General features: G+C 40.3%; 1 protein-coding gene and 1 long non-coding RNA gene across 2 annotated transcripts in view; both read left to right on the forward strand.

The window, feature by feature from the left end:
- Positions 1-13,434, forward strand: part of LOC122457981 — a 37,898-nt gene extending 24,464 nt beyond the window's left edge. Inside the window, exons 2-3 of the long non-coding RNA XR_006277786.1 lie at positions 5,994-6,064; positions 13,328-13,434. This is a non-coding gene — a long non-coding RNA (uncharacterized LOC122457981). The remainder of the gene's footprint in view (positions 1-5,993; positions 6,065-13,327) is intronic.
- Positions 1-22,737, forward strand: part of GPC5 (glypican 5) — a 580,092-nt gene extending 557,355 nt beyond the window's left edge. The window contains 1 exon segment of the mRNA XM_038390981.2: positions 22,007-22,737. Coding sequence (XP_038246909.2) covers positions 22,007-22,231 — 225 coding nt within the window. The 3' untranslated portion in view covers positions 22,232-22,737.
- Positions 22,738-24,529: the final 1,792 nt, after the last annotated feature.

The raw sequence follows: 24,529 nt of genomic DNA on the forward strand, positions 1-24,529 counted from the left end.
CCCTGAAGACAGTCTGCTCACAGAGAGGAGACTTCACCAGAGTCCTGACTGGCTTCGTAGGGAGCAGTTTCAGAACATCACCTGGGGACTCCATGACACTTGCTACTAATGCTAGATCAGGGCTGGAAGAAGTAAATTTAAACTGTACATATGTTTTTTTTTTTTAGTACACATCAACTATACCTGACAGCCCTCAACTTAGTTTTTTAATATTGTTAAAGTACATATAGAAAGATACTATCACAGTTCAGGGAGACTGCACATCTATTCCCTCTCTGTGGTCCACCAAAAGCATCTGCTCTAAGCTCCTTAGTCATCATCTCTTAGGTGGAGATGCATGTGTCTCTCCCTCCTGACCAGGATATTTCCATTCTGCACAGTCCTCTGACTGTACTGTGAAATCCCCAGCAAAACACAGACTGCCTAAGCAGGCCTGCTTTGCTTCTGTCCTCAGACTAACAATGTAATTATCACAGTTGTAGGTTATCACACAATTGTTTCTAAGCAAGCACTTTTATTCTTAATGTATAAGCATTACAGAAAACATTAAAAGAACCTACACACTTGCTAATAGCTTACCAGAGATCACCCCCTGACTCCAGCAGGGGCTCTGGTTGGTGATTAGGACTTCAAACTCCATAAAGGGGTTTTTCCTGTAGTAACCAATTCATAACAGGTTTTGCTTAGAAGTAATTTCCCCATGAGTTTGTCCCTCCTTTATCTGATTTGGGTCTCTGCAGAGACAGTGAATAGATAATCAGCCAGACAATGGGTTTCTCCAAGGCACAGCTTGAAAAGGATGACTTGGGAGGTAACTTGAATTCTCCTCTTCCCAAGTATTTCCTAGGAACCCCACTCCACTAAAAGTTCACTCTTTTCTGGTCCATTGTTTAAAGCGCCCTTTGAGGCACATAACACTTCCCAGTGTTTACCTGTCTCCAACTTAAAAGAAGTTGCAAACCATCCTGCCATAGTACATAAACATTTGCCATTTTAATGCAATTACCTCCTAAGACACTTTAACTTTCTTGAACTGGGTAACCTCATCCTTGATTATGCTTGGTAGTCTGATCTATCTGTTGCTGACAGTTCCCATCTGGCAAAGTCAATGTTGCATTGTTCTCCTTCAGTGTGCCCTTGAAATGTTTACTCTGGCTGCCTCATATGCATTTGCCTACTTTCCGTTTGCCATACAGCAACTGCTTTGGCATTCTAGTGTCATCCATCCTCAATACGTGACCAGCCCAGTATAACTGTGAAGTGACAAGCATAACTTCAATCCCTATGGAGTGACTCTGTTCCAGAGCCTCATTATTGGTAATTTTATCCTGCTATTTGATGCAGAGTATGACACAGATGTTGTAAATGGAACTTGTAGTAGAAGCTTAATGTCAATGGTAAATGGGACAAAATACAACATGGTTTTACAAAAGGTAGATCGTGCCAAACCAACCTAATCTCCTTTTTTGAAAAGGTAACAGATTTTTTAGATAAAGGAAATGCAGTGGATCTAATTTACCTAGATTTCAGTAAGGCATTTGATACCGTGCCACATGGGGAATTATTAGTTAAATTGGAGAAGATGGGGATCAATATGAACATCAGAAGGTGGATAAGAAATTGGTTAAAGGGGAGACTGCAACGGGTCCTACTGAAAGGCGAACTGTCAGGTTGGAGGGAGGTTACCAGTGGAGTTCCTCAGGGATCGGTTTTGGGACCAATCTTTTTATTACTGACCTTGGCACAAAAAGTGGGAGTGTGCTAATAAAGTTTGCAGATGATACAAAGCTGGGAGGTATTGCCAATTCGGAGAAGGATCGGGATATTATACAGGAGGATCTGGATGACCTTGTAAACTGGAGTAATAGTAATAGGATGAAATTTAATAGTGAGAAGTGTAAGGTTATGCATTTAGGGATTAATAACAAGAATTTTAGTTATAAGTTGGGGACGCATCAATTAGAAGTAACGGAAGAGGAGAAGGACCTTGGAGTATTGGTTGATCATAGGATGACTATGAGCTGCCAATGTGATATGGCTGTGAAAAAAGCTAATGCAGTTTTGGGATCCATCAGGAGAGGCATTTCCAGTAGGGATAAGGAGGTTTTAGTACCGTTATACAAGGCACTGGTGAGACCTCACCTAGAATACTGTGTGCAGTTCTGGTCTCCCATGTTTAAAAAGGATGAATTCAAACTGGAGCAGGTACAGAGAAGGGCTACTAGGATGATCCGAGGAATGGAAAACTTGTCTTATGAAAGGAGACTTAAGGAGCTTGGCTTGTTTAGCCTAATGAAAAGAAGGTTGAGGGGAGATATGATTGCTCTCTATAAATATATCAGAGGGATAAATATAGGAGAGGGAGAGAAATTATTTAAGCTCAGCACCAATGTGGACACAAGAACAAATGGGTATAAACTGGCCACCAGGAAGTTTAGACTTGAAATCAGACGAAGGTTTTTAACCATCAGAGGAGTGAAGTTTTGGAATAACCTTCCAAGGGAAGCAGTGGGGGCAAAAGATCTATCTGGTTTTAAGATTCTACTCTAAGTTTATGGAGGAGATGGTATGATGGGATAATGGGATTTTGGTAAGTAACTCATCTTTAAATATTCAGGGTAAATAGGCCAAATCCCCTGAGATGGGATATTAGATGGATGGGATCTGAGTTACTATAGAAAATTCTTTCCTGGGTATCTGGCTGGTGAATCTTGCCCATATGCTCAGGGTTTAGCTGATTGCCATATTTGGGGTCGGGAAGGAATTTTCCTCCAGGGCAGATTGGAGAGGCCCTGGAGGTTTTTCGCCTTCCTCTGTAGCATGGGGCATGGGTGACTTGAGGGAGGCTTCTCTGCTCCTTGAAGTTTTGAACCATGATTTAGGGACTTCAATAGCTCAGACATGGGTGAGGTTTTTCATAAGAGTGGTGGGTGAGATTCTGTGGCCTGCGCTGTGCAGGAGGTCGGACTAGATGATCAGAGTGGTCCCTTCTGACCTTAGTATCTATGAATCTATAAATCCTGTATTGGGTCAAGGTTTCTCACCCATACAACACATTAGATAGCACAACCACTTTATGGACTTCTAACTTGGTTTGAAGCTTAATACCATGTTGTTGCCAATCCTGGTATACTGATGGTGTAAAGGTCCTGTAGCTGTTCTCTGCATTTCTCCTGCGTTTGATAGCCTATGAATGAAACGTCTGCTGCTCCTTACTTTGGCCAAAAACTGCATTGTGACTCCAGTAACACACAATTAGTGATACTCCATAGCAGAGAATCAAAGAATATTCTAATCGGAACCTTTCCAGACACAAAGATTGTGGTAACTATTGGATTTTTCAACTTTTTTCTTGTATATGGTATCACTGGTTTCAATGGGGGGGAGGGGAAACAATAATAATGGCATGCCAGAGGTGCTTAATGACTTCTTTGTTTCTGTTTTCACCAAGAAGGTTGGTGGTGCTTGGATGTCTAGCATAATGAATGCCAGTAAAAATGAGGTAGGGTCAGAGGCTACAATGGGGAAAAGGATAAGTTAAAATGTATTTACACAAGTTGGATGTCTTCAAGTCACAAGGGCCTGATGAAATGCATCCTAGAATTCTCAAGGAGCTGACTGAGGAGCTATCTGAGCCATTAGCAATTATCTTTCACAAGTCATGGAAGACAGGAGATTCCAGAAGACTGGAAAATGGCACTATATTCACCCATCTATAAAAATTAAATAAGGACAAGCTGGGGAATTACAGACCAGTCAGTTTAACTTCTGTACCTGGAAAGATAATGGTGCATTCAATAAAACAATCAATTTGCAAACATATAGAAGATAAGGTGATAAGTAAGTGAGCACGGATTTGTCAAGAACAAATAATGTCAAAACAACGTGATATAGCTTTCTTTGACAGAGTAACAGGCCTGATGCATAGGGGGGAAGTGGTAGATGTGAAGTATCTTGACTTTAGTAAGGATTTTGATACTGTCTTTCATGACAGTCTCATAAACTAGAGAGATGCAACCTAGATGGAGCTACTAAAGGTGGGTGCATAAGAGAACTGGTAAGAGAACTATTCCCGGAGGGTAGTTTTCAGTTGTTCAGTCATGCTATAAGGCTATAATGAGTGGAGTACCACAGGGATAAGTTCTGGGTCCAATTCTATTCAATATCTTCCTCAATGATTTAGATAATGGCATAGAGTACACTTTAAAAGTTTTCAGATGATACCAAGTTGGGAGGGTTTGCAAGTGCTTTGGAGGATAGGATTAAAATTCAAAATGATCTGGACAAACTAGAGAAATGGTCTGAAGTAAATAAGAAAAAAGGTTCTATAGGATCACAGGACTGCTCTTCAGAGACTGGTAAGTGATGCTACATTCATTTTTTATGCAGAAGGTGTTCTCACCAAAGGTACATCTCTAAAGCAATCTTTGTACCCTACTTGTTGTTTACCAGGAATGGGTAGTATGTCACCTGAAGCTGGATTCAGTTCATCAGCTTTTTACCTTTTTATGTCTGGTACCATGGTGTGCCCTCTCTTTTTTGTTCTGTACACATGTATTCCAGGTCATGATGCACCCTTATGTATGTACTGAGCAAATGCATTCCATGTACTAAGGGGTATGAAGACATTCACATTCTCTTCCCCCCCCCCCCCCAACCCCAGGCTTGTGAGGGTAACTCCCTTTCTGTTGCTATGAGGAAACAGTTATGTCCGGATACTGACAGTTGTCCTATCTACTTCAAGCAAAACTTGCTTCAGCTAATGTAGGGTGTTATGGGGCACTTTGTATAAATGAACAGGATTATATAGCCAAATTAGCCTGTACTTTTATTATAATAACTATATTAATGCTTAATAGGTATACTTAGATTCTTGAATATGTATTTTGAGCAGTTTATCAGCATAATATATGGTGTATGTTAGCCACCATATATTAGTCAACAAGACTTAAGGCATATGCTGCCATGTGGTGATGCTGGACACATCCGTTTATTTCATCCATCATTAGTGTTTTGAAGTACTACTTGTTAGAGGTATAAAGGCTTCTATTGTTTGTTTAGTTTAGTATACATGAAAATTTAGGTGATCAGTCTACAAAGAGATAATTAGTAACAAATAATACAATTCAAAATGTCTAAGTACCAGGCATATGCAGGCTAATGCCCATGAGATGTGCTGTTAGAGAACTCTAATTTCTAGAATAATCAATCTGTATATTCTATTGCCTGTTTTTTCTCCCCGAGAAGGAGATGATGCCTTCAAAGATTTCAAATAACCCGAACAATAAAATTAGGATAATGGAGACCCTGAGATGGAATATACATATAAAAAGGATTCAAAGGAGTGTGTGTGTGTGTGTGTGTGTGTGTGTGTGTGTGTGTTCATTCCTACAGTAATACATCTGACCTTATAAATATTTTATGCTGGGTTCAAAGCCATCTGTCAACAATTAAAGTATGTCACATTTAATAACATAGCCTGCATAGATTAGGATTACTATAACTAGAGTATTGTGCACACATTACAGCTGCAGGGTGGATGATCCAAGCTTTCCCAAGAATCTTAAAAGGCTGCTACTACTTGATATTATTCTGTAGGATATTACCTGATTGCATCTGAATAACTAATGTTGCAGGCACAGGCATAGGCAGCGTTTTGAACATGAAGTCAGCTTCTCTGAGAAGTTAACATTCTTATCACAACTGCAGAAAGGCTGCATGATCTATCGATTAGTTCTATCAAACCCATTGTAAGAAGGGCTCTGATTGTAAGTGGTCTACTTATATTATGTTTAGTGGAGAACGGGGTTTTTTAATGTGATGAGGAGAAAAAGAAACCTTAATGTCCTCAACATTTTAGAAAAACAGGCATGGTGCATAGTTAGACAGGAGTTGGCAACCAGCATCTCATTTAAAACTAGTTTGGGGATGAAAAAGATTTAAAAGTTTAGCCTTTCCTACCTGATATGCAACATTTTATGCAAATCTTTTAGTGCACAACTCACCTCTGGAGGAGGAACCTCGATGTGAAGGACAGAGGAACAAGCTGCTGTTGATAGGAGAGGTAAATTGTGTGAAGTGTTTGGCCTTGTTTTAACCTTGTTCAAAGGGCTGGCACAGGGCCTTAGTACCACTTGTACCCTCAAAAGCAGTATTTAAGCGACCTTGTGCTGGACATCTGCATAAAGATGAATAGAAAAGGAGTACTTGTGGCACCTTAGAGACTAACACATTTATTTGAGCATAAGCTTTCATGAGCTACAGCTCCCTTCATTGGATGCATGCAGTGGAAAATACAGTGGGGAGATTTATATACACAGAGAACATGAAACAATGGGTGTTAACACACACACTGTAACGAGAGTGATCAGGTAAGGTGAGCTATTACCAGCAGGAGAGCGGAGGTGGGGAAACTTTTGTAGTGATGATCAAGGTGGGCCATTTCCAGCAGTTGACAAGAATGTGTGAGAAATGGGGCGGGGAGGGAATAAACATGGGGAAATAGTTTTACTTTGTGTAATGACCCATCCACTCCCAGTCTCTATTCAAGCCTAAGTTAATTGTATCCAGTTTGCAAATTAATTCCAATTCAGCAGTCTCTCGTTGGAGTCTGTTTTTGAAGTTGAAGAATTGCCACAGTGGTTCCCTTAACCCACCCAGCAATATTGTTAATCTATCCAACTATACTCTTAGCCCAGCAGAAGAATCTGTCCTATCTAAGGGGCCTCTCCTTCTGTCCCTCCACCCCCCACGAACATGATACAGTTCTGTGGTGACCTAGAATCCTATTTTCGACATCTCTGACTCAAGGAATATTTCCAACACCTCTGAACAACATACTAACTCACAGAGACCTTCCTACCAAGACTACAAAAAAGGATTCTGGGTTGACTCCTCCTGAAGGTCAAAACAACAGACTGGACTTCTACATAGAGTGCTTCTGCTGACATTCATGGGTTGAAATTGTGGAAAAGCAGCATCACTTGCCCCATAACCTCAACTGTGCAGAACACAATGCCATACACAGCCTCAGAAACAAGTCTGAAATCATAATCAAAAAGGCTGACCAAAAAGGTGCTGTCATTGTAGTGAATAAGTCGGAATATGAACCAGAAGCTGCTGGCAGCTCTTCAACACCACTTTCTACAAGCCATTACCCTCTGATCCTATTGAGGGTTACCAAAAGAAACTACACCATCTGCTCAAGAAACTCCCTGAAAAAGCACAAGAACAAATCCACACACACACACACACCCCTAGAATCCCAACCAGGGGTATTCTATCTGCTACCCAAGATCCATAAACCTGGAAATCCTGGACGCCCCATCTCAGGCATTGGCACCCTGACAGCAGGATTGTCTGGCTATGTAGACTCCCTCCTCAGGCCCTACGCTACCAGCACTCCCAGCTATCTTCGAGACACCACTGACTTCCTGAGGAAACTACAATCCATCGGTGATCTTCCTGAAAACACCATCCTGGCCACTATGGATGTAGAAGCCCTCTACACCAACATTCCACACAAAGATGGAGTACAGTTCATCAGGAACAGTATCCCCGATAATGTCACGGCAAACGTGGTAGCTGAACTTTGACTTTGTCATCACCATAACTATTTCATATTTGGGGACAACGTATTCCTTCAAATCAGCGGCACTGCTATGGGAACCCGCATGGCATCACAGTATGCCAACATTTTTATGGCTAACTTAAAACAACGCTTCCTCAGCTCTCATCCCCAATGCCCCTACTCTACTTGCACTACATTGATGACATCTTCATCATCTGGACCCATGGAAAAGAAGCCCTTGAGGAATTCCACCAGGATTTCAACAATTTCCATCCCAACATCAACCACAGCCTGGACCAGTCCACACAAGAGATCCACTTCCTGGACACTACGGTGCTAATAAGTGATGGTCACCTAAACGCCATCCTATACAGGAAACCTACTGACCGCTATGCCTACCTACATGCCTCCAGCTTTCATCTAGACCACACCACACGATCCATTGTCCTCTACGATGCAACCGCATTTGCTCCAATCCCTCAGACAGAGACAAACACCTACAAGATCTCTATCATGCATTCCTACAACTACAATACCCACCTACTGAAGTGAAGAAACAGATTGACAGAGCCAGAAGAGTACCCAGAAGTTACCTGCTACAGGACAGGCCAAACAAAGAAAATAACAGAACGCCACTAGCCATCACCTTCAGCCCCCAACTAAAACCTCTCCAACGCATCATCAAGGATCTACAACCTATCCTGAAGGATGACCCATCACTCTCACAGATCTTGGGAGACAGGCCAGTCCTTGCTTACAGACAGCCCCCCAACCTGAAGCAAATACTCACCAGCAACCACACACCACACAACAGAACCACTAACCCAGGAACCTATCCTTGCAACAAAGCCGGTTGCCAACTCTGTCCACATATCTATTCAGGGAACACCATCATAGGGCCTAATCACATCAGCCATACTATCTGAGGCTCGTTCACCTGCACATCTACCTATGTGATATATGCCAACAATGCCTCTCTGCCATGTCCAATTTGGCCATTGTACAGTCTCTACGTAAAAGAATAAATGGACACAAATCAGACATCAAGAATTATAACATTCAAAAAGCAGTTTTTGAGAACACTTCAATCTCTCTGGTCACTCGATTACAGACCTAAAAGTGGCAATTCTTTAACAAAAAAAACTACAGAAAGAGACTCCAACGAGAGACTGCTGAATTGGAATTAATTTGCAAACTGGATACAATTAACTTAGGTTTGAATAGAGACTGGGAGTGGATGGGTCATTACACAAAGTAAAACTATTTCCCCATGTTATTTCTCTCCCCCCCTCGACTCCCCACTGTTTTGCAGACGTTCTTGTTAACTGCTGGAAATGGCCCACCTGGATTATCTCCATAAAAGATTTTCCTCCTTCCTGCAGATAATAGCTCATCTTAAGTGATCACTCTCCTTACAGTGTGTATGATAAAACCCATTGTTTCTGTGTGTGTGTGTGTGTGTGTGTGTGTGTAAGTCTCCCCACTGTATTTTCCACCAAATGCCTCTGATGAAGTGAGCTGTAGCTCATGAAAGCATATGCTCAAATAAATTTTAGTCTCTAAGGTGCCACAAGTACTCCTTTCTTTTTATCAGTTGTCTAGAATCATTGTACTACATACTGCCTATTCTTTGGTGACATTCACCTTTTGACAGGTTTCAGAGTAGCAGCCGTGTTAATCTGTATCTGCAAAAAGAAAAGGAGTACTTGTGGCACCTTGGAGACTAACAAATTTGAGTATAAGCTTTCGTGAGCTACAGCCTCACTTCATCGGATGCATTCAGTGGAAAATACAGTGGGGAGATTTATATACATAGAGAACATGAAACAATGGATGTTACCATAACACTGTAACCAGAGTGATCACTTAAGGTGAGCTATTATCAGCAGGAGCGGAGGGAGGGGGAGGAAACCCTTTTGTAGTGATAATCAAGGTGGGTCATTTCCAGTAGTTGACAAGAACGTGTGAAGAATGGGGGGGGGGGCAGAGAAGGGAGAATATAAACATGGGGAAATTGTTTTACTTTGTATAATGACACATCCACTCCCAGTCTCTATTCAAGCCTAAATTAAATTGTATCCAATTTGCAAATTAATTCCAATTCAGCAGTCTCTCCTTGGAGTCTGTTTCTGAAGTTTTTTTGTTAAAGAATTGCCACTTTTAGGTCTGTAATCATGTGACCAGAGAGACTGAAGTGTTTTCCGACTGGTTTTTGAATGTTATAATTCTTGATGTCTGATTTGTGTCCATTTATTCTTTTATGTAGAGACTGTCCAGTTTGACCAATGTACATGGCAGAGCGGCATTGCTGCCACATGATGGCATATATCATATTGGTAGATGTGCAGGTGAACGAGCCTCTGATAGCGTGGCTGATGTGATTAGGCCCTATGATGGTGTCCCCTGAATAGATATGTGGACAGAGTTGGCAATGGGCTTTGTTGCAAGGATAGGTTCCTGGGTTCGCGGTTCTGTTGTGTGGTTGCTTGTGAATATTTGCTTCAGGTTGGGGGGCTGTCTGTAAGCAAGGAGTGGCCTGTCTCCCAAGATCTGTGAGAGTGATGGGTCGTCCTTCTGGATAGGTTGTACATCCTTGAGGATGCATTGGAGAGGTTTTAGTTGGGGGCTGAAGGTGATCGCAACTGGTGACAATCGTTACATAAAGCACCTTGACTCAGATCTACAAAGATATTTAGGTTTCTAAACACCTTTAGGTGCTGAAGTCCCACTGCAATCCACAAAACTCCTGCTCACCTGCTACCTAACGCTTAGGCACCTACATTTTTTTTTCTTTCTGTAAAATTTCCCTAGGTAACCAAGTTTCTGCCTATGGTCATACACAGTGCTGCCTCACTCTAGCCAGAGTGCAATCGCCAAACCAGGAGAACATAATACTCCTCCCGCTATCTTCCCCGTGGGTGCAATCTGCTAGGTGTGCTCAGAGGCCAACTACTGGACCAGGTTCCATTCAAAATCTTCATGTGGTGGTGCCCCCTTAACTTTTAGCCCAGTGATTAGAGCACTCACCTGCAAGATGGGAAATCCAGGGTCCAGTCTTCCAGCTCAATGACTTGTTAATTTATTCATAGTGGAACATCTTCAACAGGAGAGACTGAGACACTGTGGTCATCAGAATATCTCCTCGCCCACTCTTGTGAGGAGACTATTCTAATCCTTCCTCCCCTTCCAGTAGAATGGGGAATTGAACCTGGGTCTTGAGCACACACTTTACATAAGTGCACTCACCACATCCTTCTCCTCTGATCACTGTGTGGCGTGAGGTAGAAACCTAACTTATTTTCACAAACACACACCTGGCTATGGGAGAGGGGTTCCTGACTGTAGATCACTAGCAGAATTAGGCATCTCTCTGCAGTCTGGATTTAGGTGCTGAATTCCATGAGAGGAGCAGGCTTAGGACAGACCCCTCTTATTGGCATCTCTGATTATCTTAGGCAGCTCCCCGTCTAGTGTGCTGAATTTTGTGGATCACATTTTCAGTTGTCAGTCTCCCACCAGGCATGGCATAGGGAGCGTAGCCTAACTCAAGCTTTGTGGACTGGGTAGTTGTACCAATGATTTTCTAAATGACTAAATGTTAGTCCCCTTGTGGATTCAGGTCCTCATGAATCCATTGGTACACTGGGCCATGTCTGGGCATGCCTAATCCTAATGAAGCCAGGTTATCACCACAGATGCCAACAAGTATGTGTCTCTTTAGCACATGGTTAGCAGAAAAAAGGGCTGCACAAGCTCTTGTTATAAAGTTGGGCCAGTGGTCTGCAATACAGGGCTATGGCACAGTATGAGGGATTTTGTTTAGTGAGGTAGAGGCAATCTCTACTCCAAGGAATTTACCCTTTTGGTAATTACTTTTGGATTCTTCTGGATTACCTCTATATCTGACGGAATCTCTACAAAAGTAATCCTCCCCCTCCCAGTGTATTAATAGCAACACTGTTGTGGTTAGTGCAGGATAAATTAAAATTGTCTTTTATTCTGGAGTAGAAACTAGTTCTATATCCAATTTTTTTTACTGGTGTGTTCTCCCAGATCTTTTTACAGAGCAATTAAAATATTCTCTAATGAACAGGAAAAAGTGAGTAATTGAGTGAACATTTGTATTTTTTTTGTTAATGTCCATTTAAAAAAAAATATGGGAGGCGTGTGTGTATATATGTATATAGTCCACAAAATTTTAGGTTGCATGGTGGTAGTTTTGTTCATTGAGACATTTGATTTTTATAGGGATCTTGTTAAGTATATACAATTTTGTGGGGCTACTTATTCCTTCAGTGATTTTTGCTAAGACCTCAGACTTTCTTTAGCGTCCAATAAATGGAATTTTAAGCAGTAGAGTGAGATGAAGTGTCACATTCTGTCTTTTTGTTTTGCATCACTGATTTTTCTAATAAGTGTCCGCTATATATATTTGAACCTCTCCTACTGTGCTGTGATAGGGCAAGTTTATAAATCCCTCATAGAAGCACTTGTTACATTTCATGCCCACTTAAACTGCACACTGTATAGTGCTTTATGTAAACTGCTGCTATCTTCTTGTCAGCCATCCGCAAGACCTAGATACTACAATACTAGGCACTTTATACATGCAAATGGATTAGAAAGATAGAGCATAGTTACTTAAGTGCAGGTCACAAATCCCTCATGACCCAAACGTGCTGTCATAGTTCTGTGGTGGTAAACATAATACAGCTATCTTGCAGGCAATCTTCCATCATCTGTTCAGAAGTCTTTGAAACCTGAGGCATCCCTCCAAAAAGGACATTAACTCTGTTCATGGACGCGTTTACCTGCTTATTCTCATTATGCTGCTGCTGAAACTGTCATATCTAAAAATGGCTTGTGGACCAAGTCCATCTTTCATGTGCCCAGTAACTATTAGCCAGCCTTCACAGTGCACAAAGATCCTTCCTTTCCCTAGGCAAGAAAGCACTAGTATTTAAAGTCCTGGATCAAGGAATTGACAGGATTTACTGATCATCTTCTCTCACATTAATTCGTTGATTATTTTGCAGTATCTCCTGTATTTCAATATCACCTGAGTACTTTAATTGATGGAACCTAGAGAAATTTCCCTTGAGCAATATCATTTAGCAACTAACAGCATTATCAATATTCATCAGCTTCTTGGCATCTGTATAAAGGCATAGTATGGCACACAGAATCTCTATCCGGGTCACTGCTGCTGCTTGTTGCCTGTCAAGTGTGAAAGGAGACAGCGTTTGAATCATAACCAGCTTCCTTGCTACTTGTGACCTTTTTGCTTCTTATTGCAACATCATCCTACTCCTTTCCTTTCAGAAAATAAGGCGTTGGCACGATGTGAAACAGGGCCTGCACTGTGTGAATTTCTCCTACACAGCTGCTGTGGAGATAAGAAATCAGCATTATGTCCTTTTTTTCCAGTCAGCATAGTATTCCATTATGTTAGCACCCAGGGACCCAGGGACTATATCAATTAGCACCAAAAGGAGTTGTCTCCCAGAAAAATCCTCCTTTCCAGTTTCTGGAAGATCAGAATCTGTCTTCATATAGACAGCCAGATTGTGTGTTCTCTTGCCCTCCATTCCTGATTTCCTGCTTAAATTTGGATAATTGGTCATAGTTTTCTGTGGTGTAAAAGCTGTAATCTTCAAATGGGCCAAAAATAAGGAATCCATACTGAAGCTGCTTCCTTTATCTAGCTATTCTCGCCTTTACTGATACCTTTTTTTTAATGTCTTTTTTTCCCTCCAGACAACAACCTGTACCATTGCTGTGTGTGAAATGCTCTGATGCCTCAACTGGAAGAGCGGAAAGAAGAAGGGGGGGGGAGTTTTTAGTCTTTCTTGGGGTGCTGTTTCATTTTACAAAAGTATAAATGTGAGGCTTAATTATAATGTCAAAGAGATGGAAATGAATTCATTTCCCCAGCTATATACAGAAGTTAGGAAGGATTTAATAAGGCACTCAGAGGGCTAAATTTAGGCATGCAGGCCTCAAACTGACAAAGTCAATCAGTTCTTCGGCTGTATAGTCAAGAGGGAATTAAATAATTCCAGTGTCCCACATTTATATGATTAGTCACAACTCAATCAAATAACTAATATTAATGACACAAGAGCAACAGACTTTCAGGAGCAGTTTCCCTATGACAAGGTTCTGTATAGTGTAACATATTAGACTTAAAAAGAAAAGAAGTACTTGTGGCACCTTAGAGACTAACAAATGTATTTGAGCATAAGCTTTCGTGAGCTACAGCTCACTTCATTGGATGCATTTGGTGGAAAATACAGAGGGGAGATTGATATACATACACAGAGAACATGAAAAAATAGGTATTATCATACACACTGTAAGGAGAGTGATCGCTTAAGATAAGCCATCACCAGCAGCGGGGGTGGGGGGGAAGGAGGAAAACCTTTCATGGTGACAAGCAAGGTAGGCTATTTCCAGCAGTTAACAAGAATATCTGAGGAACACTGGGGGGGGGTGTGTGGGGGGGGAAATAACATGGAGAAATAGTTTTACTTTGTGTAATGACTCATCCATTCCCAGTCTCTATTCAAGCCTAAATTAATTGTATCCAGTTTGCAAATTAATTCCAATTCAGCAGTCTCTCGTTGGAGTCTGTTTTTGAAGTTTTTTTGTTGAAGGATAGCCACCGTCAGGTCTGTAATCGAGTGACCGGAGAGATTGAAGTGTTCTCCAACTGGTTTTTGAATGTTATAATTCTTGATGTCTGATTTGTGTCCATTTATTCTTTTACATAGAGACTGTCCAGTTTGACCAATGTACATGGCAGAGGGGCATTGCTGGCACATGATGGCATATATCACATTGGTAGATGCGTAGGTGAACGAGCCTCTGATAGTGTGGCTGATGTGATTAGGCCCTATGATGGTGTCCCCTGAATAGATATGTGGACAGAGTTGGCAACGGGCTTTGTTGCAAGGATAGGTTCCTGGGTTAGTGGTTCTGTTGTGTGGTGTGTGGTTGCTGGTGAGTATTTGCTTCAGATTGGGGGGCTGTCTGAAAGCAAGGACTGGCCTGTCTCCCAAGATCTGTGAGAGTGATGGGTCGTCCTTCCGGATAGGTTGTAGATCCTTGATGATGCGTTGGAGAGGTTTTAGTTGTGGGCTGAAGGTGATGGCTAGTGGTGTTCTGTTCTTTTCTTTATTGGGCCTGTCCTGTAGTAGGTGACTTCTGGGTACTCTTCTGGCTCTGTCAATCTGTTTCTTCACTTCAGCAGGTGGGTACTGTAGTTGTAGGAATGCATGATAGAGATCTTGTAGGTGTTTGTCTCTATCTGAGGGGTTGGAGCAAATGCAGTTATATCGTAGAGCTTGGCTGTAGACAATGGATCGTGTGATATGATCTGGACAGACAGGCCCCCAATCTGAAGCAAATACTCGCCAGCAACCACACAACAGAACCACTAACCCAGGAACCTATACTTGCAACAAAGCCCGTTGCCAACTCTGTCCACATATCTATTCAGGGGGACACCATCATAGGGCCTAATCACATCAGCCACACTATCAGAGGCTCGTTCACCTACGCATCTACCAATGTGATATATGCCATCATGTGCCAGCAATGCCCCTCTGCCATGTACATTGGTCAAACTGGACAGTCTCTATGTAAAAGAATAAATGGACACAAATCAGACATCAAGAATTATAACATTCAAAAACCAGTTGGAGAACACTTCAATCTCTCTGGTCACTCGATTACAGACCTGAGAGTGGCTATTCTTCAACAAAAAAGCTTCAAAAACAGACTCCAACGAGAGACTCCTGAATTGGAATTAATTTGCAAACTGGATACAATTAACTTAGGCTTGAATAGAGACTGGGAATGGATGAGTCATTACACAAAGTAAAACTATTTCCCCATGTTATTTCTCCCCCTCCCACCCCCCAGTGTTCCTCAGATATTCTTGTTAACTGCTGGAAATAACCTAGCTTGCTTGTCACCATGAAAGGTTTTCCTCCTTTACCCCCCCCCCCCCCCCGCTGCTGGTGATGGCTTATCTTAAGTGATCACTCTCCTTACAGTGTGTATGATAATACCTATTGTTTCATGTTCTCTGTGTATGTATATCAATCTCCCCTCTGTATTTTCCACCAAATGCGTCCGATGAAGTGAGCTGTAGCTCACGAAAGCTTATGCTCTAATAAATTTTTTAGTCTCTAAGGTGCCACAACTCCTCCTTTTCTTTTTGCGAATACAGACTAACAAGGCTGCTACTCTGAAACGTGTCATTATATTAGACTTAAATTATGCAGTAAGGTCCTCAACTTCATGCAGTGTAGCTGAACAGAATTAGGCTCCAATTCACGAGTGGAACTTTGGTCCAATAGTGTTCAGGAACTCCACATGGTACCTGCCACCTCTTCTGAGCCTTTAGAATGCCATGGTCTCCTTGACTACTAGTTGTCCCTGCTCCCTCTCTAATCCCTTCTGGATATATAGTCTCCCATTCTGTGAAATGTGTAAGGCTGCATGGTGGTGACATTTTTAAAGTTACTTCATGCTGCCCCCTCAGCCAGCCTGGAGGGGGAAAGCTCAGCCTCTCACCACCACATCTGAGAGGAGGTTTGGGAGGGCTCATGATTACTCTTTCCCCTTCTGCTGCCTTCCTCATGCTGCCTCCCATTCTGCCCTTTTATGGGAACAGAGCAGTAGCAGGCACAGGTAATCTACCAAACTCCCCCCTCATGGAGAAACCACTGCACAAAAAGCCTGGTGGGAGGGAGGGAGGGTAAGAAGATACAACGATCAGTGCCATTTTTTATTGTAAAATATCTGGGAGGAAATGCAGATTTTTCTGACAGAGCTGGTCCTTCCCTTTTCTGAGGTAGTGAGAGATGCGTAGGGAGTTCCGCTTTCTTCGCAAAAGGAGGCAAAGCCAGAAGTTGACAGGCTTTTTCCTATACAAACTTTCCCAAACACAATCTCACCTTCTGCTATCATGTCCCAAGACTGACTGAGCCCCCAGGGAAACACCCAGCAACTACTCATCTACTGCTCCACTGATCCCAGCAGCTTGGTGTTTTACTGCTTGCACAATAGTTCCTGTGCCTCTAGCCCTGCTCAGCCTCTGAGTTCTGCTTCCTTCCTCTGATGTGTCTCCCAGGGCTGGTGTGGGAGCTCATTCCTCACATCCATGGTGTGTAGCAAAACCCAGAAGAGGAAAGGAGGAGAAAGCTGCTACAATGCCCCTTGATATTCCGAGCCTCTGGAATATCTGTCTTACTGCCTTGGTAACTACGCTCTTAGAAAAATGGAGTCAAAATAGCTTCACATTCTCCTGGGCACAGGAAATATTCTCAGTCAATATAGGAACCAGAAGCAATACCATATGCAGGACTGTAAACCCCATGTGTTCAAAAATCACAAGATTGGCTTAAAAATCATGAGACTTTAAAAAATAAATCAAAGTTCTTTTTATTTGCCTTCTGGATTCAGAGTCCTTTAACATGTGCTGACCTTATGTTGATAAGGTTTTCTTAATGAGTAGAAGAACCAGAAATGAACTTTGAATGAATATCTCAACATTCATTTTAAATCTGTTTATTCAGGCAGATGGCGCTTTAACACAAACATCAAATATTGTGGGACTCATGATAAAATTGCGAGAGTTGCCATCACTGTGTTTCTTCAATTGTGTTGCAACTACCATCTAACTCTTGTGGTGGCCTTTTTACTAAATGCAAACTCCCTGTGCCTTAGTATTTAGATTACATAGCTCCAACAAAATAGACACAAGACCCTGCGGTGGACTGCTGCCTGCAGTCCCAGACCCTGCCTTCCAAAATGAAGGATGATTTTTTTTATCTCAGCAGACACGCCCATATTCTTACATACTAACAGCAGCTGCTCCACACAATCCTGTTCAAAACTGAAATTCTGTGTTCAGTTTCCACAATATTTAAAGTCGCCAAGAGAATGTACTGCATGGCAATTTGTCTTTGTGGAAGCACTATGAATTCAAAATAGGATACGAGTTTTAGGGTTTGTCTGCATAGCAAGTTGCTGAGTGCTAGTCACTCTCTGGGACTTTTACCGAATTGTAGTAGTTTCCACACAGCAAGTTAATGCATGGCAAACTTGTGTAGATTCAAACCTCTGCTTGCATGCAGTAACTTGTCGTTTAGACAAGCTTTTATTTTTTTGGTGATTTCACATACCTCTAGTCTCAAACGCATACTACTGACCATGGACTGATAATCTAGAAATGAAACCAAGAATTGCTGTTTTGTCCTAGTTTTCCATTTTCATTACAAGCTATGGTCATGAGAATGGATCTTATTTTGTGTAATATGTGATTTTAATGTATTCTGTCATGAGGAGAATTATATAAAAGGGAGTACATTACATATTCTGTTCAAGGGAGAAGTAAGCTGTAAAGTGCTGAAGTCTTCCTTTTGATCGGCATAATATGCCCCTTCCCTAGCAGATTAGTGAAGTAATAAACAAGCAAAGACACCAAAACAGTAATCAATTACAATGTACAGAATATCAAAAAGGTCAAAGCAGTTTAGCCATAACTAGATTATGTGAATAATCATTTTAACTGAAGAACAAAACAAAATAAACTTAGTTTATCTCTTGTCATAATTATTTAAAAGAAATATCCAAATTGAGGTTCATATTGATCTCTTCTGCAAGTTTGCTGCAGATCTTATCAGCCTGAGATACTCTTGTTCTTTTGGATTATGTTTTTAGTTGATTTGGCTGTATAATCTTATTTTCAAAATGAATTCAAATTAGGGTGTCCAGATGTCCTGATATTTGGGATTTTTTCTTATATAGGCACCTATTACGCCCAACCCCCTGTCCTGATTCTTCACATTTGCTATCTGGTCACCCTAATTCAAATCAACATAGAATTATACACTGTCACATGGACTGAAGTGTCCAAAGGTCCATAAAGAAAGAGAAATAATTTACCAAATTGGAGCGAGGTGTCTATGGTACTATCACAGTAAGGTGACATGTTAATGAAATCTACTGTTGCAAAGATCAGTGATGACAAAGATACAAAGGGACTACAGAAGCAAATAAGGTGCTAATGCCTGATGTTCTAAAACTCCCCGTGGATTTCACCTAGAATTCAGAGCTAAATTTGCATAAATAGTTCTCATTTACTAGGTTTTTTTGTTTATCATAGTTTTCTATAAGGGTACTGTTTAGAAATAGCTAGATATTTTAATTCTCAAGTTTTAGTCATCATTGCAGTGTTCTTTTACTTAGTATAGTGTCATTTTGTGAACTGTTAGCTGGATAAATTCTTAGCAGGATGTATGCACTGTGTATATTGTCAGCCTGCAAAGGGTTTAAAAAAACATTATGAAGATTTTCAAATATTTGCAGCTTTTATTTTTACATTGGCCTGTAGCTAACAGTTGAGGTCCTACTGTCCTAGGTGCTATACAAACCTGTAACTAGACAGTACCTTGTCTAACAAGCTCATATGGAAAGTACACCCTGCTGAAAAGAGTGTGCAGTGCAGATGTAGCTGTACTTAGTCTAGTTCTTCTCTTTCTCTCCTCCCCAATTCAATCTTGCAACCTCAGTTATATTAAAGATAGGAGTCCTAATCCTCAGCTGGCATAAATTGATGTAGCTTCATTGAGTCATTAGAAACATACTGACATACCAGCTGAGGATCTGTCTTCTATTTATATGAATTTTATTCTTGCAATAAATTACCCTGGATATGCAACTTTTATCACATGTGCACCATGTAACATTCCAAACATGTATCAGTATGGATTTGACTTGTCAGAACATATTTCATATAGCGTAGAAGTGCTGTTAGGTGGAAATTAGGGAATATCGCTTCTGTAATGTTATTAAGCAGGGAAACAGATTTTGAGGCTAAGTCATGGCCGTTAAAGCTATAGTAAAAGGTAGCCTTGGAAGGGGAACGGCTTATTGCAAGTAATAAGATATGAAAGTGGCTTGGGCCCACAGAAACTGATATTATTTAGCCAAATCTCTCTGAGACCAAATCTCACTGAAAAGGGGACACTGGCAGTGATACAGAATACAGATTTTTTTTCTATCCTACTCCCCCTTCAATAGTACCTCTGGTGGAAATATTACTAGGCTAGTGCTGTGCTGTAGGTGGAAAGATTAGAGAACTCAAATCACGATTACTGTGGGCTAGTATTTAGACAACTAAGGAAAATATAAAGTCTTAATCCAATCCTGTTTTAAAATGGACGCAGAGATCGAGGATATAAAGGAGAAACACATCTCAAGTTGTGATCTTGTTAATCTCTCAAATTTAGCAGTGTTGAGCCTCGTCAATAATACAGCTGTAACTTCACCTTGGTATAATAATGAGCTCTAACACCTAGGAGATCTAAAGTATTCCAGTCGACAATGGAGGAAGATATTTGAAATCTGGGGGCTTCGACATTGAGCAGAAACACATGATTGTCAGAAGCTGGTATTTTGATAGGGTGCCTGGTCAAGAGGAGGGAGATAAAGGATGCATCTCTGATTATTCCTGGGGAGATTCTGCACAACTGTGTTACAAAAAGCATACGCCAAAGAGACTAAGACACAATGTTCTGTTGCTTGTTTTCCAAGTTAAGTCAAGATCCTTTGACTTTCACATAATGGGAAGGTATTGTCATTATTGTCCAATTGTGGTATTCATTAAGTGTATACAATCAGAAAATCTCCAATAATAAACTGCATTTCCTTTCCCCTTTACATTACAGCTTTATATAAAATATGCAGCAAAACAAAATAAACATAAAATGTCCCTAAAATTGTTTATTTATAATCTCAGTAGTGAAATAAAGCTAGCTTTTAAAAAGCACAAAGATCTTAACACTGAATAAAGAACTTTTTTTTTATTAGGACTGAGCCATGTTTTGCAGAGAACAACCAATGCGAGAGAGAGATGTGAATTTATATCAAGGGGTGCATTTCTTCATTTTATATAATTAAGCAAATAGCTTGAAGAGGAAACCAAAATAAAAAAGGCTAAATTGTCCTTTCACTTCTTAATCACTACTAACTGCCATACATTCAAAGAAAAGTTTTGATAGGGTTGGAGAGCATTGTTTTGTTTTGTTTTTTCCCAAGGTCAAATTTATAGTTAAAGCAATTTCATAGGGACCCCGGGTTCTCATGATTCAAATCCTAGGCTAGTGCTGTGCTGTAGGTGGAAAGATTAGAGAACTCAAAACACGATTACTGTGGGCTAGTATTTAGACAACTAAGGAAAATATAAAGTCTTAATCCAATCCTGTTTTAAAATGGACGTAGAGATCTAGGATATAAAGGAGAAACACATCTCAAGTTGTGATCTTGTTAATCTCTCAAATTTAGCAGTGTTGAGCCTCGTCAATAACATACATAGAGGGGAGTTATACAAGGAAAACCCATCTGTGGCAGGATTTGTCGGTGATGGGTCAGCATGGGGTACTCATGCTGTTGAGTCAACATTGAACTTAATGCCACAGGCATGACGTGATGGGGCAGTGGTCTCCTAGAAGTGTGGTTGAAGTACTAAGTTCTTGTGCTCATTTAAGGGTCACATTACTTTTGGCAATAGTAATTTGAATCCAAAAATCTGATTCCTGGAACCACCATCTTCGCCAAACAATTTTGAATATGCAAAATTTAGAGGCTGCTTTCAAAAATTTTACCCCAAGTGTGAACTGTTGAAATGATGAAGTAACTAATATATACCATAACTGCTTTAAGAGGAAAAAAATCGTGGACTATTGTAATAAAGAATCCAAGGGACAGAGCCTCAGCTAGTGCAAATTGGTGCCACTTCATAGAAGTCAATGTAACAGCACCAATTTACATTAGCAGATGCTCTGGCCCTGGTACTGTTCTATGAATTACTGTATGTAATTTCAGATAAAATAAGAAATTACAACTTAATCTGGAATATGTACTGATCTGAATCTTTTCGGAAGCTTAAAAAAGTGTAATAACATTTACATATACACTGAACTTTGGAGATAAAATAAATGTATTTGGTGACTAAATACTACTAATTAATCACTAAACCACTATATGTTATTAATATTTACATTTTATATATGGGGAGGAGGCAGAGAGTCCAACTGACTTGGCCAGTCTGGTAGACCAGCAATTGAAGCTGAGGAAATCCGGGTTCTGAGCTCCGTCCCCATGATCACATTTTAAAATATACACCTTTGGGCATCTCTGCAAACCCCAACTAACCTGAAGTAGGCTGGCTGGAATCCAGAAAAGTTCAGTAAATATAACAAGATTGCCTGATCTTCTCAGTCCAGCCACCTGATTTCCATACTGGAGGTTTGGATATTAGAGAAGCATGTGAACTTTTGGAAGCTCATCCAAACGAAATTTCTGAACCTTTTGAAGCTATCTCATATCTGTTGATTGGCATATTTTATTTTGTGCTTGCAGCGGTTGCAGGGCAAATCACTTCTTAAACAGGAGAAGTGGGGTCTACTACAAATGGTCAGTGGTGGAAGTGTGGATGAACAAGTCAGTGGAGACTGTGATGATGAGGATGGCTGCGGAGGATCAGGAAGCGGGGAAGTGAAGAGAATCCTGCAAATAACTGACTGTAAGTTCTATGATTCTACCTCCACTTATTTAAGTGTTTTTAAGAGTGAATTGGTATATTAGCCTCTAAGGAATACTACTGGTCTACTTTTGGAGATGATTGTGGTAAATTTATCTAAGCAAAGTAGCTTATTTATCTAAGCTTGAGCTTCATGAAGTAGAACATGTACAAAATAAGATAGGAATTATATCTACATGTTCATCTACGTTGCAATGAACTTTATCCTAATCTGTATCTTCTTAATGTGACTGGTGTCTGTTAGCACACATTTGGTGTACTGCAAATCATGATACTTGTACAATGATGTTTTAATCCAACTAAATAGTGGTAGAATGTCTTGGACATGATGAATTACTGGTTTAACATAATAGATACAATTTTGAGTTTAATAGAGAAATCTTTCAAATCTTCCCTAGAAATATGGGAGAAAATAATGTACAACTATGTTGTGCTAAGTGGATTTGGCCATTACTATTCTATTAAATTGACTATAGCCAGTGACCAGTCCTAAATAACAAGATAAGGTAATGGCATGCTATTGAATCATAGATATGTGGTGGTTTTGTGATCATGCTAAATCTTTCATAATATTCAATACTAATGGAAAAGAAAATAATAAAATGGTTACTATAAAACCACAAAGTGCTATTGGCCACCTCCATGTTATACTTTTTATGTATTTTTAAATCTAATAGACTTTTGAAATATAATTTTTCTAAGTATTTTAAGGAAGCTACGTACCCAACACCCATTGAATTTCAATGGGATTTGGTCACCTAACTCCCTTTAGCACCTTTGAACCTCCCAGCATCTAAAAATGAGTTGGAAATAAAATATTTAGAAAAAAAGTACTGTTTGAATTTTTTTATGCTACTTACTCCAAAAAGATACTTCATGACATCAGTTGAGTCTGAAAGCAATCTTACAAGATGACACTCTTATTCAAAGTATTACAATGTGGAGAGACAACAGCAAGAACCATCCAACTCTACTGCAGTTGATGTATTTTTCTTTTCTGATGTATTAGTGATGTTTCTAAGACAGCCTGTTAGATAGTGTGAAGATGGATTGCGGTATCCTGATCTAATGAGCTGCTATTCTAACATTCTAGATTTGTTAGAGGAGAAGATCTTTATGCCCCAGTTCAGGAAAACATCAGCACTTAAACATATGCTTCAGTCACATTGAACTGTAAGCATGCACAGTAGGATCTGAGCATTGTCTTAACTTAATACATATGCTTAAATACCTTTCTGAATCGGCATGGAATTAAACATACACTAATCAGGGCCTTTGAATCCTCAATGCCCCTTCATGTAGATGTGTGGGTAGAGCTTATGGGATGCGAGAGAGAGAACCTCTGTTTCCCCAGAGATGCAAAGGAAACAGTGCTTGTTTATATAAATTTATCTTCTGAATCTATATAGTTACTGCAGAGACAAAACACAAAGGGCTCTATTTTTAGCCATAATGTAAGTAGGTGCCACTGAGTTGGCTTCAGCTGAGTGGCACCAGTTTATCCCAGGGCTGAATTTGATTCTAATGCTTCACAGAATTTTTTTCCTTTCTTCCTGCCTGAGGCTTAATTTATAAATTAAAGAATTTGTTTTATTGCCATGGTCATAATTAGTGCTTTCTTAAATGCATGACATGAAATTTGAACACCTTTAAATTTTAGACTTGAGTTGACTATAGTCTGTGCTCATGAACCAGAGGTGATTTGTTAGACCCGGGTTTTCGTATGTTCTCAAACATGGTTATTGGAGCTTGAGATCCACAAAGCTTTTGTGACTACTTTACTTTTTTTTTTTTTTTTGGTGCTATACTTGCATTTGATCTGGATTTATGTCATATAGAACAACTCGCATAATATTTTCTGATATAGCTACTTCCCCATTTTGGGTTCTTGTGATCCTGGGAGCACTGTGTAAACTAGTATAAGCACAAAAGTCCACACTTGATCTGTGGGCTCACAACAAGATTGAGAAGTTATGAGAGAGAAAGAGAGAAGAGGTTAGTTTAACCCAACACTTTCTGAGCCTCTGAACCCATGCAAGCTTATCGTGACCATCAAATTCATGAATCTCTTTGGAAGAGTTTGGATCTCTGGAAACATTTCGTTGTTTCTAGTAATTAATCCCGTCTTTGGGATTTTACACTTTTGTAGTTATATAAAAATGCAATGCAAAACTTTCACTTATCAAGGTGACATGAATGACTTTTTCAAAGTAGATTAGTTCTCAATTACTACAGAATTGGACATGAAGAACCAGACATCTATCAGAACCAACTGGGCATCCATCAGAGTTGGGCATTGGTTACATAGAATTTAGCAACTCTAGTAGAAAAATATATATATA

The sequence above is a fragment of the Dermochelys coriacea genome, chromosome 1, assembly GCF_009764565.3.
Source record: "Dermochelys coriacea isolate rDerCor1 chromosome 1, rDerCor1.pri.v4, whole genome shotgun sequence".
NCBI lineage: Eukaryota > Metazoa > Chordata > Testudines > Dermochelyidae > Dermochelys > Dermochelys coriacea.